Here is a 22,216-nt window from a genome sequence, read left to right on the forward strand (position 1 = left end):
GACGAAGGATTTTTCTTTCAGGTGCTGTTTGGTTGGGGCTTCTGAAAAGTTGTCCATGCAAATGGTTGTGGGTATCGTCAAAAGCCTTGTTTGGTAAGCTGATTCTTAAAATTTACCTACCTATTCCACTTGCATAGCAAAGCATGTTTGGTCGTAGAAATCCATCATTTTTCCCTGTTAAGAAAGACATCTTCAACATGGTTTTTTGTTAGTTAGCGAAGTAAATGAGAAAGGGGAATCATGACCCAGACCAAAATACCCCTGTGAAGAGCAAAGTCTGAGATCAAACTCTACCTTTGCCTTAGCAACCGTAGTTACTCTTTCATCGCCGAGAAGCAAACCTCTGAAACTGAAACCCGTCGTTGTTTTCTCCTTCAAAAGGCACCATTTTTCCCGAAACAAACAAGACCCAGAAGCAGAAGAAACATTTCCCTAACACCTCCACGTGTTGCTGCGCCACCCACAACAATTGAATCGGATAAACCATTCCCCGAAACGGAAAGGAGCGAAATTGAAGACGAGTTTGGCGATAAGAGCTCGTCCTCGAAGTTCTCTTGGAGGGATCATTGGTACCCAGTTTCGTTAATTGAAGATCTGAACCCTCGCTATTCCACACCGTTTCAGCTTCTGGGTCGTGAAATCGTGCTCTGGTATGATAACTCCAAATCCCAATGGGTTGCTTTCGATGATAAATGCCCCCATCGTCTTGCTCCCTTGTCTGTATGTGTACTTCTTCTTCTTCTTCTTTTGCCAATTTCTTTTTCTGAAGATTAGATTGAAGTTAGATTCCAACATAAGAACATGGAAAAAAGAGGACTTGTTTTGTGATCAAAATTGGGTTGTTTGTTAGTTTACAGGGTCGCATACCTGAATAAGAAATTCGACGGCGATTGATGTGGTTTTAAAATAAGGATATTTTCGTAATTGTCACTTATTTTTTCATCTATATTTTACTTCAAACCAAACATAGACTTTATAAATCTTACCTAATTTGCCCGGTAAATTTTTTTGCAACCAAACAACATTTTTTACATTTTCCTATCAAATTCACTTTCCAACCATTTCCCTATCAATTATATTTCCTTAGTATTCAAAAAATTTCTCCTCAACCAAACACCCCCTCAATGATGGGCGTAAACTTTCAAAAACTAGTAGCGAGTAACAATGTTACTTTTTTTAATGTTTAGTAAGTGAATAATTAAAATAAAGAGTAAATACCATTTTTGATTCTCAGTAAATCTTACTATACCCGCTTTAGTCCGTAGCAAATAAAAAGGCTATTCGAGATACCTAAGAAATTCAAAATGGACCCATTTAGTTGAAATTGTGATCCCTCACAAATTCAAAAAAAACCCCACATTAGTAGTCAAAAGGACTGAAATGGGACCACTTTGAATTTCTTAGGGACCACGAATAGCCTTTTTATTTGCTAGGGAGTAAAGCGGGCACCGTAAAATTTGCTGAGAACCGAAAAAGATATTTACTCTGAAATAAATCTATCACACATTCACACATGAATTCTCGTATAAATAATGATAGTTGCAAATATGTTTTTTTCTTACATATTTTATGTAAGGGTAACTTAATTTTATTGATAATTCCAACTAATCATGAACAACTCAATTACCTACGAAAATTAATTTCCAAGTCACGTAATATATAAGATATGTGAAAGAAATCTTATCCACAACTACCGTGATACTTTAATTTGTATGGTACAGATTTAGATGAAGTCACAAGTAATATACTAATATATGTACTGTTCAACTAAAGCTAAGAGGAGCAATATTATTTAATTTTAAATAATAATACTCGTACAAAGTATCCCGAATATTTCATATAATTTGTGCAAGTCTTAGTGGGTGTGTCATGTGTGTGTCTATATATATATATATATATATATATATATATATATATATATATATATTATATTATGTAGTACCAATATCGACACGGGAGACGATACGACACGACACTCCGACATATTAATTCTAAAAAATGTTAGATTTTGACATATTAGGACATGTTTTGATATTGAATAATATTTTTAATTTATGTTGCATATATTATATTTAATATTTAATAATTTAACAAAAAAATAAAGCAAAACTTATAATATCTATTAATTTTGCAAAGAAACATAAGATATCACAAAAATTTATATTAAATTCAATAAAATGGTAATAGTAATCCAACGAATCTAATAGTTAGAACTAAAAACGCAACGCAACCTTTCAACCTTTTTTGAGTGTCTATAACGCGCGTTAAAGTGTCGGGGAGTGTCAGAGTCGGAGATTGTCGAAAAGTGTCGGATGTAACACCCCGTTCTAGAACCGGTTTGTTAACATTACGTACGACATTAATCGCAGTTACAATCACAACAATTGAATTAAAATACGGATAAACGTTTTCCTTTTTATTGAAAAATGTTATTGTTTAAAACCAATTCCGTAATTAAAATAATTCCCATAAATGTGATCATAACTTAAACTATATGTGGAACACCTATTACAAGTTTTATTTAGATCATATTTTGCTACCATAGTGTGCCAAGTAGTCCCCTTAGACTAACAAGGCTTACAAACTCATTTTTATTGTTATTCAACACTAGACACCTCCACTTTTTAGTTACCTAATAAATTTTATACTAATTATATGGTCCTCATCTTCCAATATGTTATATATCTCTTCGTTATCTACGTGTAGGTTCAAACCGCGCTCAAATCGGAGCACCGTAGCCCAAGTTATGAATTTTCTACGAAATGAGTGCTGAACCCACTAGGCCCGGCGCGATTAGCGCCACGAAACAAAAGCTTTCCAGACATTTGGTGCGAACGGCGCCAATCATGGAGCGAATGGCGCCGGGAATGCGTTTTCCCACAGTATCGTGGCGCGATTAGCGCCACCACGACGCTAATAGCGCTAAAGTTCTGGAGATTACACCTAGTCTTAGTATTTTACCCCTAACAAAAGTTTTACTTATCTGATTGATGCAATCTTAGTCTCATTGGAAAACTAAGAAAAATATCTAAAACTTCCATTAAGACACAATGGTCCAAATCTATCATATAGGATATTACAAATGGATAACAAGCCATAATATCCTTATATTTATATTAATTCTCAACCTCAAAGGTTTTCTTGTACCTAATAGTTATTGTACACCCATTTCAATACATGATTCTTGCCATGTCAAGGCTCATATGATATCCAAAGAGCTCAATTACATCAATGTACTTCAAAATGATTACTTACCAAAGACGTAGAAATAACAAGTGATCAAAGTTCCACCAGGGCAATACAAGATTAATGATCAACTTCTAAGTCCTATTTGCTCTCATCTATCACTAATGCATCAAAATATCTCAAATATCATCTATCATATGCAAGCTACTTGTGCCCTTTGTCTCGCCCAATATCATCTCTGCTTACACCTGAAATAGCAGTCCCCAAACGGGGTGAGATAAAACTCAATAAACCTAGGGTTCTTGGAGAATTGCTCCAATCCCAGAGTTCATTTCTTGCATGAAAGGTTAGTATACACATGACATGAACCACATCATATATCAAGAGGCAATAACAGTAATGATTTAATCACAACATACTCGTGCATTCAAATGGTCAAAGAATTAAACAATCAAATCATCACACACGCTTCAGTTGCATCTTAGTCCTTTCCACTAAGCATACAACCTAGCCCCTAGTGCTTGTCCATTGGCCCTTTCTCCAATGAAACAACAATACCATATGAATGCAACCATACCATAATACTAACATTACCACTCAATCATTCATTCAATAACCATTACTTCCGTAAAAGCAATGGTGGAACAACAAAAGGATTAACCTCTAAGATCCAAAGGTTTACCTCTTGATGTTTCCTCTCCTTCGCAAGCTTTTTTCTAGCTCACTTATCCACACCAACCTTTCTTGGTATGTCAACTTGGCAATTCCTTCCAATCACCAATACACCCTATTCAAGAGTGTGAAACCCATCAATTTAACATACATACAACATATTCAAAATTCATACAATCAAATTCACACCACAATTAAGGCATGAACTTACCAATCCAAATGAGCTACTAAAGCTCCATGGCTTCCACCAATGGTTAGTCACTCAATGTGGGTCCACTTGCTTCAATCCTATCAAGACAATGGACACCATTAACACAACCAATCTAAGCCATGACTCAACAATGCAAGAAACTCCACATTTCAAGCATGAATTTTTCCAAGATATGAAACAATAACCAAACGACTATCTAAGTTCATTTCCACCGTTTATTCATCATTCCTAACAACATTTGTAAAGGAACTTAGCTTCAATATAACTCAAACTTATCAAACTCACGAAATCACTATTCATCATCTTCAACCTCATGCAACCTCCATGGAAACAAGGTTTGAGATGTGAAAACTTACCACAAAGCATTACACAACCAAGGAATGGAGTTATCCTAAGCTCCCATGGAAGAAAATGCCATCAAACTCCTCAAATTTTCACAAAGTTCGAAATCTTTCGAGGGAGATATCTCACTCCACAATGCTTCCCACTCAAAACCAAGCTAGGATTTGGAATGAGGAGAAGATTCTCTACGTTTTTTGCTTTGGAACGAATGAATTTTGTTGAGAGATGAGGGAGCTAGGGTTTAAAGCTTGGAAATGGTCTCTCCCTCTCTTTTCTCTCTGTTTTGGTCGACGAAGGAGGAAGAAGAAAATGGAGGATGGTTCTTTAGTTTCTTCACTTAACTTAGTTAAGTTATCTTAACCGGGTATGAACTCATCTATTTAATTAACTCCATTCACTTCCAAACTTTTCCTAAAGGTCTGTATTATTTTTCTAGGAATATTTTCACTTTTACTTTTATATTTTGGGTACTTTTTCCTACACCCATTTTTATCCCTTAATTTTCACTGACTGCACTTTTTATCTCAAAAGTGATCATAATTAATTTAATTAGGTCCTTTTTACTTATTTCAACTCATTAATACATGATAATTTAATTAATTACATGTAATTTACTATTTAATTAGGTTAGGGATATTATATCGGACACGATACGTCGATGTTTTTGAAGTGTCGGTGTTTCATAGTATATATATATATATATATATCTTTTAATCAACTCTCACATTCATAATCTGACATAATTAACACACAATTATGCATACCTAAGTATTCACATATATGAATGAGGCCATAAGGGTGGGGGTGAGGTTAGGAGTGTAAATGGATGAGACGGCTTCTCAGAGGTGTATAACTTGACTTGCCTTTTGACCTGACTTAACCCGTTTTGAAAATAGTACAGACTTAAACTTATTAAAAGATCTCTTTAAAAATCAAGCCACGAGCCTATTTTATCATGCTTGAACTTTAAGCCTCCATGTCTGGCTTGTACTTTTTAATAAATAATATTTTATTTTATTTGTAATAACATAATATCTTATTGTTTTTAATAAAATAATTGTTGAGGAATCCAAGTGTGAGTGGATAGAGTCATACATTGGTTAATAATGGACTAAGTGAGTATCATATAAGTGTAAGGACTCATGCACTTAATGCCTTAAGATTTTGGATTTGATTGTGGTGTTCCAAGCCCACATAATGTTGTTGCTCACTTGACCCATGATTGACAATTTTCCCTCGCCATAAGCTTCCCGTGCACGGTCCAACAAGTGGTATCAGTGCCAATGGTGGATTGACATGTGGTGATCCGAGTATTTGAGGATATGGGAGACCAAGGTCTTGATGAGTACTGTTGCCAAGCCTTGATGATTGATGAACCCCGTGAATACTCGAAGAAGCAGCTTCTGCTTGAGAGGGAAAGAATGTGGGCCTACGACTCACACTTGAGGGGTAGATGTTGAGGATTCCAAGTGTGAGTGGGTGAAGTCCCATATTGGTTAAGAATGAAATAAGTGAACATCATATAAGTGGAAGGACACATGCACTAATGCCTTAAGGTTTTGAGTTGATTATGGTGTTCCGAGCCCACTTAATGTTGCTGCTCACTTGACCCATGATTGACGATCTCTTTCCCCCATGAGCTCCCCATGCACGACCCGACAATAATATATTGTTATTTTTCAATAAAGTCATATCTTATTATTTTTTAATAAAATAATATTTCATTATTTATCTTGTTATTTGTTAATAAAATAAAATCTTATGATTTGTTAATTTTTCGTAATCTTCTCTCTTCTCATTTGGCAAACATATCTTTTCTTAACTCTAAATTCCTTCGTCGTCACTACTCTTATCTTCTCGCCAAATTTCGCTACTCTTACCCTTCCTTCTCAATTTTTCATATCTTTTAAACCAGCCATTCCTCACAATCGACTCTCAAGACTTTTGCAGCTGATAATAAGTTCTCATTCTTTGTACTCTTTGTTCTTTTATTGTCGTATTGATAAAATGGTCTCTTTCCAAAATTTTCATTAAAAAAATAACATATTATTTGACTTATTGGTGTTGTATATATCTACATATCTTGTTTTTGTTTGTTAGGCATATGTTTATGTGTGTGATTTATTTTTTTATTTGTTCTCTTTATTTCTTTAATTATTTTTTGTTGGAAAATTATCAAATAAGTTCATTGGTGGATATTTTCAAAATTGGTAGTACGCAATGCCATTTTTTGAAGGCTTAGTAAATCAAGTCAAACCTTGTATTTTTTAATTTAAAAACAGATCAGACCTAAGTTATAATTTAATTTGTATCACATAATTTATATAAACTTAGGGTTCCCTTTTTGTCATTTGACATGACAAGAGCACTTTCCTACACACACAAATCAAGTGTGGGTCCCACGCTTAAAAAAAAAAGTCAAACCAAAATCAGAATACGACGTCGTATCCTTGTTGCAGGAATGAACAGTGCCATTCCTGCAACATGATTCTTATATTTCCCATAAACTTAATCTATTGAGACTACAACGCAGTTTCGCCGGTGCGCCTCATAAGCCCTGCCCTCTGCTTTCGTTATTTCCTTTATAAAAAAGTTGAGTAAACGTCTTTTTTGGTTTCTGTCAATATTTACAAAATTTTTTTTAGTCCCTGGTAATAAAAAAGAACCAAATTGGTTTATAACAGTATGTAAAAAGGGTCACGTTATTGACGGTGACGGAAGAGTTGACATAAGGACTAAAGTGGCTCTTTTTTCATAATTTTAAGGATCAATTTAATCCTTTTCTATTGCAGTAAAATGAATTTCGTAGATAGATCAAAAAAGTGTTTACTCTAAAAAGTTCGACTTACAGCTGCACACATGTGCTTCATCTTTCCTTCACTTTTCTCTCCACGTACTGACACATACTCCTCGGAATCTCAAATTCCGACCGGTCATATCTCCGTCAAAGAAGCTGACACAATCTTTCTTTCCCTTCTCTAATTGTTAGTTAAAATCTATTCTTTATAGCAAAGCCACATCTTTCCGAAGCCGATAAAAGCATAAAAACCTGTTGGGGAAGTGCACTGAAATTAAGCTTTGCAGCGCAGCAGAGACCACTTAGCACTGCCAGCTGCTTTTCTTTTTCTTCTCTGTGTATTTATTGAATCTCACACCTTAGCATTATTATATGGATACTATTTATTTGTACTCACTCTCTGTCTATAAAAATTCTCGGTTTATAGCAAACTATTTTGGCACAGGAGGTAAGGAGCCTGAGTCTCTTAACCAGAGGTATCGAGTTCGAGCTCTCGAAATGAAAAAAAAAAAAAAATTTGGGAGAGCCGCCTCCAAAAGGATCCGATAGTGCTCGATTGGAGATTAGTCTTGGTTACGGCCGGAGGACACCCTCAAATTACTGAAAAAAAATAAATAAATCCTCATCTATGCAATTATTCTTTTCTAATCTTGTCAAGTTTCTTTTATTGTTCCCAACAGATAAAATTAAAAAGGTTTCATTGTGTAGTGTCTGAGTGTTTGTTTGTTTGTTATCCCTTTTAACAATCAAACAACACGCTTTCCTTCTCCTTTTATCCACTTCAAGTCTGTGTTTAAACTCTTCTGCTTTACCAACTAATTATTTAACTAATTTTTTTTTTTCAATTTGAGGTTTTGTTCTGTTCTGTTACAAAAGAACTTGTGTAGATTTATAATTGGCAGCAAAAGGCTTTGTATGAATAATGAATGAAGTTTTCTGCTCTCTTTTCAGCTTTGATTCAGACTAGAGAGCTATAGAGCATAGCTTCATTGCTTCACCATTCCATACCATAGTCTGCGTCTTTAAAAGAAACTTGTATTGGTAACTTTTTTTGTTTTTAGTAATTGTATTGGTAACTTTAACATGATAAAACTATTTTTAGCTTACTTTAAATATAATAGTTAATACCATCCACTAGCTAGTCTTTGGTAGCAAAAAATAATTAAACCATTGCTTGTGCATGTGGCTAATACATAGACTCTAGAATTAAACATTTTGGTGGGCTAGGCATATTAGTTACAGGCTCATGTCTTTCAATCCTTAATTGAAAACCTATTTGTCACAGTATATACTGCATTTACAGTATGATGATATATGAATGTTGCACACAGGGAGCCTAGCTAGTTGGTGTTAAAAGGGGAGACTCAGTTCATAGTTCATAATTCATATATACATCAAACTCCGCATAGTAGGAGGCATTAAAAGCTAAGCTAGAAGTTACAACGACCAGCATACATGGCGTAAAGCACAAGGTTTGCTTTTCTACTAACTGCTCTCGCTGTTGTTTCAGATTCAGACTAGTCTTATTATATATCTTTTTACGTTAAGCTATTTCTTTTATCATGTTTGGCCTTCTACCAGCTGCCTCATTCTCTATTCCATTTTTCTCCTTTAAGTCCACAACCCAATAATTAGTAACACGCTTCTGGTTCTATATACGACTCTCGTGAATGTTTTTTTTTTCTTTTTTCCCTCCTTGTGTATAATGTGTGAGGCTATCTGTCAAGATTGCCTAGTAGTTAGCGCGAACAGAACGGAATCTGTTTTTGTTTCTTCTACTTCGGTTTCATCTTAATTAAAATATATTAATTATATTTTAAATTTTTTTAATATATTAAATATAATATAGAATTCATATATAATTTTTATGTTGGTTATGTTATAAAAAATAAAATTATCTCGTATAAATATATAAAAATATATAAGGTCCATCGGAGTCATGTGAAAAAAAAAAAATCTCATCCATTTTTATATTTTTATCTCCTTAGAACAATTTGAGAAACTAAACCCTTTGTATATTAACAACGTAAGGCATTTATCAAACGCTTTCGATAATAATACTCTCACCCAATTTTATTGTACTTTTTATTATAATTTTATAATATGAAAATGTGTGAGACTATGCAATGTAATGAGAATTATGTTTTTTTTTCTTTGTTTTTCATAAACTAAACACATCTTTAAAAATTATGTTATATTGCTTAAACATCCTATTATTACAATAATTTTTTAGATACAATGGTGAGAATTAAATACATAACCTATTTATAAAAAAAAAACAAACATAATCTAATACAAACTATCCAAACCCTTCATCACTAGACTAATTCTGGTGGCTTTATTTTTTTTTAAAACACATAAAATGTTAAACTTAATATTCTTAATTCAGATAAATTACACTTTTTTTTAGTAGATAAAAAAAGGGAATTAAAAGATACTTAAATTACACTGTCCTCTTCTTCTTTTTAAAAAAAATTATGTTACTTTATATTTTAATTCATTTAACGTGAACGAGTCTCTAGAACTCCTAGCATTAATTTTGAACGTCTACTAAATATTTTGAAACTATAAAAAACGGAATGAAGTTTTTGGATAAAATTTCAAAGCCAAAAATAAAATTGTAAAGAATTTCATTTCATATTCTTAAATCTTAGGTCCTAAAATTAATAATAAAGTGTTCAAAATTTGCAGTTAATAATAGTAAAAGTTAAAACAGAAAAAAATTGTTTATGACAAAATATTTATTACTCAGCACAGTTGCGATGTTTGTTTACATCAAATAGATTAAAATATAACACATTCAATTCTAAAAAATGTATAATTTTTAAAAAATAAATGAAAATTAACAAACTGTACTAATAATGTGTTACTTTAAAATCCTTAAAAAAAGTGTAACTTAATTTTTTTTTTCAAAGTAATATAATAATTAAAAAAGTAATGTACAAATATCAATATTCTTAAAAAAAAAATCCGTCGTTTCCTTTGGCAGAGGGTAACAAAGGTACTTGGACGTTCCATGTTACCCCACCAGCACACCGCCACGGACAAATATTTGGTGCATTAGATATACTTAACATGGTATTCTTTTTTTATATTTGAATAAAAATTCATCAATTCTGAATTTTTTTTATCACATTAAAAAAGTTTTTTTTTTTAAAAAAAAAAATATATTTAATTAGGTACATCTAATGTACTGAATACTTATTCCACCGCCACAGCGGGGAATGAGTGTGATCCAATGCTGTCTTGTGATTAGTAATAATATTGCAAAGTATATATATATATATATATATATATATATATATATATATATATATATATATACACTCTTAATATTAGTAGTTAATTATATTAATATCTAATAGTTTTAATTTATTAATTATTTAAGTCTATATTTATATATATATAAATAATAAAAGGAATAAAGTGAAGTAAATTTTTTAAATGATTATAATATAAAATTTATGGTTAAATATTATATTTATTAAATTTTACATTATTTTATAATTATTTAAATGCCTTATCTATATATATTAAAATAGGAAAAAATACGTATCATTTTAAAAGATGTAATGTTTTGTCATTTTAGATAAGAGAAAGATATAGATAAAAAAAGAGAGAGAGTTGACAAAAAAATATAAGGTGTGGGTCCCACCTCTTTGTGAGAGTAAATGACACAAGTTCTGTCATTTAAAATGACAAACACTTAGTCTATTAAAATAATGGTAAAATACATATTTAAAAATATAAAACATAAGAGTTATTAAACATATTTTTATTGTCGTTATTGTTGATTAGTGTAAGAATGTCAAACTGTTCTGTCCTGTAACAAGATTTGGTTCCGTATCTTAACTTTTTTAATAGGATATGGTTCCAAATCCTAACTTTTTTTTTTTAAATGGGATTCGCTTTTTTTCATGTCATATGACAAGAACATTTTATCTATACACACAAATCAAGTATGAGTTTCACGTTTAAAAAAAAATCAGATCCAAAACTGTATTTTATTTAAAAAGTCACGATACCGAACCAAATTCTATTACAGGACATAATAGTGTCATTCCAAAATGATTTCCCTATTGGCATAAATCAATCTCTTCTTTTATTTGCCCACGACACTAATTATTCGATCACTTTCGAATATTATATCATCAGATTAATTCTCACATAACATTTAATTTAGCAATGCTGATCTTCCTCGATCTTCTGAATAGTACATTAAATAGTATAAATTAAATGATAGTTAAGAATGATGTATTAATGAGTGGCTCGTCACATTCGCTAAAAAGAATTTTTATTTTTGTTTTAATTATGGTTGATTGTAACAAATATTGTTTTTACTTATAAATATTCATCAAAATTGTGAATTTCTGTTCTAAGAGACAAAAAATATCATTTTTTTTAAAAAAAAGTGACAAAGATTTTTGCATAAAATATTGAAAGCTAATAATTATTTTAAAGATTATATTAAATGATATTTCGATAAGTGCGACTATACTCATAATCATGTTAGGTTTACCACTCTTGTCACTTATTTGATTATTATTGGATCAATTTGAGATCAATGACAATTATCTTTTCTCTTTTTAACCATAGATCTCAAATTGATTCAACAATAACCAGTCAGGTAATAAGAGTGATTAGTCTAAAATGATGGTAAATATAACCTTCCCTATTTTGATGAGGGCAGTTATATTTACCACTATGTTAGACTTACCACTTATTTGATTATCGTTGGATCAATTTGAGATTAACGACAGTTACCTTACCACTATTTTAGGCTTACCATACTTATCACTTATTTGATTATTATTGGACCAATTTGAGATCAACAATAATTATCTTTTTCTCTTTTTCAATTGTTGATCTCAAATTGATCCAACAATAACTAAATTAATCAGATAATAAAAGTGATAAGCCTAATGATAAATATAACCTTCCCTCCATAAACTCTTCATCAATGTATATGTATTGCCTATTGCTTTTTTTTTTTTTAATTAAAAGAAAAAAATATTTTACCCTTTTATTATATTTGACACTCGTAAATGGGTTATTTTGTTATGGCGTAACGTAGATAGTTGGAACTTGGACATAATTAAGTTACATTTAAGAGTTAATTAAGAGGAGGGATATTTTAATTTCAATATAAAACTAATAAGTCTTATTTTTTATTTGAGTCGTTGATTTCTGATCATCAAACAATTATAATTTATTTGAAATTAATAATTAATTATTAATATAATTATACCCATTAGATCAATAGAAAACAACAACTGAGATGTGAAGTAAGATTTGTTAGTCTTTATACTGGAGTTAAAAGATTCATTTTTGTTAATGAAATATGAAAATGGATCCTTATGTGTAATTTAATATGATTACGTGAGATAAGAGATTTGTGATTAATATATGATGTGTGGACTAATAGTATTTATGAAAGAGATAGCCACAAATGATGGTAGATTATTGTGCACATATAACAAACGAAATGTGTGTACACAATGAAAATAAGTAGGGGTAAATATTTCTTCAGCCACTTCAGATAAGGTTATCTACAGCTACTGTTTTTAACTATGTTCTCCCGGAAGAATATAATTATAATATTAAAGTTGTTTTTTTTTTCTCTCTTCTCAGTTACTTTTCAGAACTTGTTTGCTGACGTAGAGAAAGAAAAAAAAGCAACTTTAATGTTTTAACTATGTTCTCCCGGGAGAACATAGTTAAAAATGATAACCTTATCTAAAGTGGTTAGAAATATTTTTTTCCAATTAAATAAGATAAGATTAGATAAAACACATCATCTCAAAGAACAAATGGGGCTTATTGAGTGGGTCCAGAACAATTGTTAATTCCAATATAATCTTGTTAACAAAAGAACCAAGACTAACGGTGGGTGCATATTAGATTAGTAGTAGGGACTAATTTATAATGTGATTTACGCCTAATTCTTTGAGGATAAATGCGAGGATTAACTTTAAATTTATTTTATTACATTTTCTCCGTAACTTTGGCGTACCTACGAAGATGACCTTTCCCTTTGGGTTTAACGAATCTTACCCTGAAATATTTATTTGGCCATGATCTTAGTAGAATCGCCATAAGTTAGGATGATGGTGCTGAATGGAGCAAGCAATGCAATATAGACAACATGATATACAAATTAACAGATCAAAATGGGAGAAAAAGGGTAATGAGGAGGAGGGGCCTATAAAGGGAATTTGTTCATATTTACTGTTAAGATATTTACAGTTAGATGTGACAAAATTGAAAGAAATCATATTTACCAAAGAAGCAATCAGAGAGCTTCAGCCGCAACACCAATAGCAAATTAATGTCTCTGACCAATCCATTCAACAACGATATTATTCCAATAGTATCTATCATAAAAAGAACAAGATGCTAAACCTTTGGTTAAGTTCACGAATTAATAAGTGTCATGCGGGACTGCGGGTCCATAGAAGACTATCATCAATAAGCTAAGTTGATCAAATACATTAAATAAGTTCGACACCACATTTCAACTCAAAACTTTAAGACTTTTGGTTTATAGATCTTCCACTTATATATTTTTCACTTAATTCATTATTAACCAAGGTAAGAGTCATCACACTTGAATATCGGTACGATATGATGCCTTGCCTGCTTTCAAAGTTATGACATGAATGACTAGTCTAGTTCTTTTACATTCAATTTTTTTTATTTTTATTTTTTGTTCTGAGATGTTCTATCTGTGCTGTGCAACCAGTGAAAGTGACAACACACATGATTGTTCTTCGTGTGTCTTTGTAATGATCCCAAAGAGTTGATAAACTTTACCATCACTTCTACCATTCTCGGCTATCCCTAGTTCCCTCATCTCCCATCCAAGAAACCAAGAACAAAGAGAAAAAGGACAAAACCCAATTTGTTTGTTTTTGTTCAGGCATAGGCATAGTTTGTAACATTTACCATTAGGTGCACGTACGGTTCAACTGACATTGGCATTTGGCATTTAGCAGCCAGCCATTATGGGAAGTTCTTGCATTGCATTGCATTGCACACACTGTTCGGATATCCAAGCACAAAGCAAGCTTCAAATTTTGTTTGACTCCATGCTCCGTTCTCTGCTGTTTTTTTTTTCGCCCTTTTATGCCTCTTGTCTCTGCTGTACTGTGTGTGTTGTCTTAGCGGTGAGTCTGCTTTATGGTCCCGTTCTGTCACTGTAATTCAACTTGGGAAGGTGTTAAAGCTCCTTTGTGGTCGCTGAAAAGGGGATTTATACATGCAATCTTACAAGCTGTCCTGCCAAGAACTTGGAGTATGGTAAAATTCAAACATGCCCCCTCTGCTCCTTTTTGGGACCACGAAGTGAACCAAAATAAAGACCCTTTGGACTTAATTACAGTACCAACACCCCACAAATAATTAACTACACCAGCACAAGCATTTTATCTCGTGTACAACGTCTGTGGTCTGCCCTATAAACGCAGCCTATAGATGTGAGCTAATACAACAAAGAAAAATTTGAAGGAAAGTGGTACACTCTTGAGGATATAGTTTTTTCATTTTTTAATTATGCACCAAAACATAAACATGTAAGATTGGATTGGTAAGTGATAAATTAACATGGGAAAGTAGTGAGTCATTAGATTGTTGTTTTTTTTCACATGTATGCATGTCACTTTAATTTTCTTCACATCTTTTCAGAGAATGTACAGAGCCTCGGAGAAGATGAAGCACTGTCGAGATTTGATGCCATGCCATGCCATATGATACCTTTCTTCTTTTTTATTTTTCTTTTTGTTTCTCTTCTTTTCAGCTTGCAGCCATTACAAGGCTTCCTGTCTTTCCCTCTCTTGTACTTTCTTCACTCTTTTCTTCCTTCAAGACTAGTGCATAATCTAAGAAATAGTTCTGAGTAAACACGTGGAACTTGTTCAGTCATAAACCTTTCAGTTTGTTCCCCCCATTAGAATCTCTCATCTCTTTGTCAAAAAAAAGTTAGTTCTTATTCTCTACAGAAATATCAGGCAAGTGCAAATGAAGGATCCGGTGGAGGATCAAGTGAAATCTAATAGTAGGGTTCTGCAGAAATCCACAAACCTTAGAAGAAAGGGTACAAGAAGAAGCCAATGCAAATCAGATAAATTACAGGATACAATACTTGATTCAGAACTTGGTTCTTCTGCTTCTTGCAAAAGTCTTGTGTTTCCTACGAGGCCTGGTTATGGCCAGGTGGGGACAAAGTGTCTGGTCAAAGCTAATCACTTCCTTGCAGATATATCAGCATCCAACTTGAGCCATTACAGTGTAAGTCAAATCTTCAGGTGTAAAGAAGATTTAGAACAACACAACTAATAATTAGATCTGTGTAAAGGATTTTTGCTAAGTTATATGTATGTTTTGTGAAGGTTAAAATAACACCTGAAGTTACTTTTCGTAAAACAAGCAAAGCTATCGTAGCTGAGTTAGTGAGGCTTCATAGGAACACTGACTTGGGGATGAGGCTCCCTGTTTATGATGGAGGAAGAAATCTTTACACTGCTGGTTTGCTTCCTTTTGCGTACAAAGAATTCACCATAATATTGAGGGAGTATGATGAGGGTACCGGTAGTACTAGGTGATTATTCAATTAGCCATGTTATGTCATCTTCAAAATTGTTTTGTTCTTAACTGCTCACAAAAACACTTGGATTTTGAAAGGTTAAATAAATGTGAGTTTCAATCATTTGTGTCAGGGAAAGAGAATTTGAAGTGGCAATCAGGTTTGCAGCTCGTGTTAGCATGCATCAATTGCGTCAACTTCTCAGTGGGAAACAAGTGGACACCCCACAAGAAGCGCTTAGTGTCATTGACATTGTATTGAGGGAGCTTGCGGCCCAGAGGTGCATTTGTGGTTGTTCTTTCAACATTGCCTCTTTTTAATCTGATTGAGGCTATTGCTATTGACTATCTTCTTGTTTCTTGAATCTTGATTTTGCATGTTTAGCTACGTATCCATTGGGAGGTTTCTCTATTCTCCGGATTTAAGAAAACCACAGCAGCTTGGTGGTGGCTTGGAATCATGGCGTGGCTTCTACCAGAGTATAAGGCCTACTCAGATGGGATTGTCTCTTAATATTGGTGAGAGTTCTACCATATCTTCCTCTTTTAATGAGATTTTTACATACCTGTTGTTAGATATATAAAAACCATTAATGTAGCCTCACCCAATAGCTTAAGTTTTTTGGTTGAATTGGTTCTTTACATGGTATCATCAACACCTGTCACCCATTTTAATTAATCAATACTTAGGAGCTGCTTTTCTTTTGATTTTTTTTTTCTTTCGTTCTCTTTTCAGACATGTCATCAATGGCGTTTATTGAACCACTCCCAGTAATTGACTTTGTTGCTCAAATTTTGGGGAAGGATGTGCAATCAAAGCCATTGTCAGATGCAGATCGTGTCAAGGTAAGAAATATGTTTGATTTTGGCAACTAGCAATCATTGTTTTTAGAGACACTATTATCTTCACATGTTATACCAAACAGGTGATGCTGGCATACTCCATACTCTCCACTACTCAGTCTTGGCTATTAACTAAAAATGAATGGTGTAACTTTTGTAGTCTCATGTGTCATAAAAGTCATAGCTTTCTGCTTTCTTCTGTCTGCTTACATTTTCTACATTGCCAGCGAGCATGGAACAAAAGATTAATAAAATTCATGGCCTCTACGTGCTGCTAATTCAAACCAAGGATATATGTATTAAACTAATATCGTTATGATTATTTCTCTCTGAGGTGAGTCCAGGCAACTTCTAGTCTAGATTAAAATGGAAAATAATATAACCTGGCCAAGAATCCTTGTGCTCCTAGACATGCTAATAAATCTCATGCAAAAGTATTTTTCTTCTAATTCTCCTCAGCTTATAAATTTTCCAAGTGCACCAACCAAAGGTTGAGATTGTTGATTAATCTCTAAATTCAAGTTCGTTTTCTTGGCTGTTGAAGAATGTAATTGGTAAGGTCTCTAGCTCTTGAGTCATGATAAACATTTAATATCTAACCAAGAAATCTTTGTGGGGTCACTCAAGCAGATTAAGAAAGCCTTAAGAGGTGTGAAAGTTGAAGTTACACATAGAGGAAGTTTTCGAAGGAAGTACCGGATATCAGGATTGACATCACAGCCTACAAGAGAACTTAAGTATGGCTTTGTAACTTATGCATTGCAAGTTGAACTTGCATTTTTTAGATATGACCTCTCAGGAAATGATTGTCTTTTTTTCCTTTGAACAGTTTCCCTCTTGATGACAAAATGAACATGAAATCAGTAGTCGATTACTTTCAAGAAGTGTATGGATATACAATCATATATTCTCACCTACCCTGCCTTCAAGTAGGAAGCCAAAAGAAGGTGAACTATTTGCCCTTGGAGGTAAGCTATTCTTTGAATTTATTCAAACCATTTTTTTAATACTTATTTTTCAATAAACAACGCATATGAATCTTGTATCAGGCATGCAAAATCGTTGGGGGTCAGAGATATACAAAAGGGCTAAACGAAAAGCAGATAACATCTCTGCTAAAGGTCTCATGCCAAAGACCACGTGAACAAGAGACAGATATTCTACAGGTCATTGTCTTGGATTCTTGATATCACCCTCTTCCTTTATATTTTATTTTATTTCTTTCTTTTTTCTTTTTTTTGGAGTCAGATTTAATTGGAAACTTGTTGAGATATATAGTCCCACAACTAATGTGGAGTTTATGAGGCCTTGGGCACTCCCACCCTTTGAGCTAGCTTTTGGGGTGGTGTATCCCAAGGTTCTTTACATGGTATCAGAGCCTCGCCGCCCCCCACTTTCTCTTGTGGCGTTTCTTAGCACAGGTAGGCTGGGCCTGTTGCATTGTCCACTCTTCAAGCCCAATGGGTTCTTGTGTGAGGGGGCGTGTTGAGATATATAGTTTCACATTGGTTGTATGTGCAACTAATGTGGAGTTTATAAGGCCTTGGGCACTCCCACCCTTTGAGCTAGCTTTTGGGGTGGTGTATCCCAAGGTTCTTTACAAAACTAAATAGGCATGATATGTGTGATAAAATGCAAAGTGTTTTTTTTTTTAGTACATGATGAGGGGGCTAAGCCCAATTGCAAATTGTTTTTTAACTAGTCATTTTTAAGTCATTTATTCTCTTCCTCTATAAAACAGAAAGTTTGTGTGTGTATGGTTTGGTTTAATTAATATAGAACTTTCCAATCATTCTTGCAGATAATTCAACAAAGTGATTATGAGTGTAATCCCTATGCAAAGGAGTTTGGTATCAGCATAGACAGCAAGCTTGCATCAGTTGAGGCTCGGGTTCTTCCTGCTCCATGGGTAATTTGCCTATATATAATTTAGCAATTAATATTGTTCACTTTTGGCATTCCACTAATAGTACATTTTGACTCTTCTTTCTTTGTAGTTGAAATATCACGACACTGGAAGAGAGAAAGAGCACTTGCCACAAGTTGGTCAGTGGAATATGATGAACAAGGTTAGCTCATACATAAAAAGATTGCAGTTACAATTTTTTTGTTAAGGAACAAAAAAAATAAACGAAAAAGGAAAATTTCTTGTTCCCAGCGGATCGTAATTATAGTTATTTCAATACAGAAAGTTATAAATGGAAGCACCGTACGATATTGGGCATGTATCAATTTCTCACGAAGTGTCCAAGAAAGTACAGCTCGTGGATTTTGCCAACAATTAGTTCAGATGTGCCAAATATCAGGCATGGTAAAGTTTCAGATTTTGGTTAACCGTGTTAGAAGAAGTTATATATTAGATATACTAGTTTGAATAGTACAAAACTCAATTTTTCAATTATGATTACACTTTCTCGTTATTCCATATCATCGTCATGTACACTACTAGTCTTAAACATATTTTTTGTATCCTTTCACAGGAATTTAGCCAGGACCCTGTGATTCCTATATATTCAGCAAAACCTGATCTGGTAAAGAAGGCCTTGAAGTATGTACATTCTGCTGACAAACTAGGTGGGAAAGAGCTAGAGTTGCTGATTGCCATTCTTCCAGATAACAATGGCTCTCTGTATGGTACGATTCTAAGTCACTCCAATATGTCCAGTCCATTAGTATCACTTCATGAGCGTAACTAGGATGGTAACAGTGTATAAATTATCGAAATGTTCAGAGGTTCTAGTACATTATTACTACTTTCATTTTCAGCTTTCTTCGTTTCCAATACCTATGAAAATGGGAATGCTTTTGCTTGCATATATTCTCTCTGTCTATCTCTTTTTCCCCCTCCTCCCGAATCTGCTACTGCTCATGTTTCCAAGAAAAAGATGCTGAGCACTTCTCTTTTTTGAAGGATAACTCCATATTTCATTCTTGCACTGAAGAAACTAATTCTTCATTCAGGTGATCTCAAAAGAATCTGCGAAACAGATTTGGGGTTGATTTCTCAATGCTGTCTTACAAAACACGTATTCAAGATTAATAGACAGTATTTGGCAAATGTGGCACTAAAGATCAATGTCAAGGTCTGTTATTATGAATTTTCAAGATTAATAGACAGTATTTCTCAAACTTTTTTTTTTTTTTTTTTTTAAATTTTCATTTTCTTAAATAAATGCAATATACTTTCAGATGGGAGGAAGGAACACAGTACTTTTGGATGCTCTAAGTTGGAGGATCCCATTGGTTAGTGACATTCCAACAATAATTTTTGGAGCTGATGTAACTCATCCAGAATCTGGAGAGGACCCTTGTCCATCCATTGCTGCTGTAAGCATTTACAAACTCCTCCAACGCATAGCTTGCCCTATATTTGATCTTTTCTGATTACTGTTATTCAGGTTGTAGCCTCCCAGGACTGGCCGGAAGTAACAAAGTATGCAGGATTGGTGTGTGCTCAGCCTCATCGCGAAGAACTCATTCAAGATCTTTTCAAATGTTGGAAGGATCCTCATCATGGTATAGTGTATGGTGGCATGATCAGGTACTTAGTAGCAGCTTTTCTAACCATCTTCATATGGGATAAAATGAAAGGTCATGTTTGCTCACAAATTTTACATATAGCTTATTTTGTTATATAGTCATATAGAATCCTGTTAGGTATTGACTTGATTTACTTAATAAGCCTGAACTGTTGACACTGTTTCAATTGCGTAATGGGAAAGGTTTCCAACCTTGCTTGCTTTTAAGCTTGTGCTTTTAACTTGAGTATAGATGTTTGTGCCTTCAATCAGTGACAATGGTTTTGCGTTTATTACCTGTAATTATTCAACATCAGCATGCCTATTTGGATCATAATATTATGTGCTACTGCAGAGAGCTCTTACTCTCATTCAAAAAGGCAACCGGACAAAAACCATTGAGGATAATTTTTTACAGGTAGGGGTGACGGTTCTGGTATTTTAAAGAACTTGTTCTTACAAAGGAAGTTAGGGTTGAGAAGCAGTGATTACTGTCTTTCTTATTTTTGATGTTATCCAATATATTTACAGGGATGGGGTAAGTGAAGGACAGTTCTACCAGGTTTTGCTATATGAGCTTGATGCCATCCGTAAGGTACTCTCTGACATAATATCTCGTTACAGTTATCTTTATTTATATTGACTATTTCATTCCCCAATGCTTAAATTTTCACTATGTTTAGGCTTGTGCATCTTTGGAAACTAGTTACCAACCTCCAGTAACATTTGTTGTGGTTCAAAAGCGGCACCACACTAGGCTCTTCTCAAACAATCATGACGACAGAAACAGTACTGATAAGAGCGGGAATATTTTACCTGGTAAAAGTTTTCTAACTTCTGCCTTTTGTTAGCATTAGCGCATGTAACTAACCAGCATTGCAATTTGAAATTATTAGTCCTAGAATTGAAACACGTTTGATTGGTTAATGTAGGTACTGTGGTGGATTCTAAGATCTGTCATCCTACTGAATTCGACTTCTATTTATGCAGTCATGCAGGAATTCAGGTATGATAATGATATCTATGTTGTTACTTTAGAAAGGATATATTAGTATCGGATATACATTAATGCATTTTACAGGGTACAAGTAGACCAGCACATTATCATGTTCTATGGGACGAGAACAATTTCACTGCAGATGAGATTCAGTCTTTGACTAACAACTTATGCTACACGTAAATAATTTCTCTCTTATCATCTCAAATTTGTTTGCTATATTCTTATGATGAAATTACCTCCTCATTATTTTGATTGTAGCTATGCAAGATGTACACGATCTGTTTCTGTTGGTAAGTCTTTGGCTCTTGCTTAAACATAAATAATGTTAGTTGCACACAGGAGCCACTCAACACTCCTTATACAATTACACACACTATTGTTTTAACAAAAAGAAAATATTGTGATTTCTGTATTAATTAAAAAATGAGTTAATACATCAATAGAAAATATGTGTATGAGAGGAGTGATTAGTGCATGCAATGCAACTAACTCATTGATCAATGTATAGTCAGCATTTTTGGATTTTCTGTTGTCTGGTTTCAGAGCAAATTAGTTACTCCTGTCAAATATAAATTCTGTAATGTGTGCAGTGCCTCCTGCGTACTATGCTCATCTAGCAGCTTACAGAGCTCGTTTCTACGTGGAACCTGACGTACCTGAGATTGCTAAATCGCGAGGTGCAAGATCAAAAGATGAGTCTGTTCGGCCACTACCAGCTCTGAAAGAGAAGGTGAAGAATGTAATGTTTTACTGTTGAATGAGGCGCAATGGAGAGACTTTGCAAGTAGAGAAAGAGCAGCATATGTGTAGAAAAAGGAAACTAAATGGAGGTGAGAAATTTCTATATGTACAACCTAACCTGCTCATGTTGTAAAAAAAAAGTCATCCAAACGAGTCCTTAATACTTGAAATTAAAGCAAGGTTGCAAGTTTGAGTTCCTAAGAAAAGATTGTTGGTTTTATAGAAAGTTAGGTCGAACATTATCTTGTTAAAAATGATGTGATCAGAATAGTATAATAAAGATAATGTATAAAGAAACTCGCTGATACTAATATTATGAATATGAA

General features: G+C 33.5%; 1 protein-coding gene across 1 annotated transcript; it reads left to right on the forward strand.

The window, feature by feature from the left end:
- The first annotated feature begins 15,224 nt into the window (after window positions 1–15,224).
- Window positions 15,225–21,922, forward strand: LOC133291059 (protein argonaute PNH1-like). Its single transcript, XM_061489240.1, has 22 exons — window positions 15,225–15,494; window positions 15,596–15,804; window positions 15,923–16,069; window positions 16,174–16,307; window positions 16,525–16,634; window positions 17,262–17,368; window positions 17,461–17,599; window positions 17,681–17,797; window positions 18,433–18,540; window positions 18,629–18,700; window positions 18,820–18,942; window positions 19,112–19,265; window positions 19,593–19,714; window positions 19,821–19,958; window positions 20,030–20,172; window positions 20,505–20,567; window positions 20,681–20,744; window positions 20,833–20,968; window positions 21,082–21,155; window positions 21,231–21,325; window positions 21,408–21,439; window positions 21,740–21,922. The coding sequence occupies exons 1-22, from the start codon at window positions 15,225–15,227 to the stop codon at window positions 21,904–21,906; spliced, it is 2,724 nt and encodes a 907-aa protein (XP_061345224.1). The 3' UTR covers window positions 21,907–21,922.
- Window positions 21,923–22,216: the final 294 nt, after the last annotated feature.

The sequence above is a fragment of the Gastrolobium bilobum genome, unplaced genomic scaffold (assembly GCF_033153095.1).
Source record: "Gastrolobium bilobum isolate Gb01-03AN ecotype WA unplaced genomic scaffold, APGP_CSIRO_Gbil_v1 utg829, whole genome shotgun sequence".
Taxonomy (NCBI): domain Eukaryota; kingdom Viridiplantae; phylum Streptophyta; class Magnoliopsida; order Fabales; family Fabaceae; genus Gastrolobium; species Gastrolobium bilobum.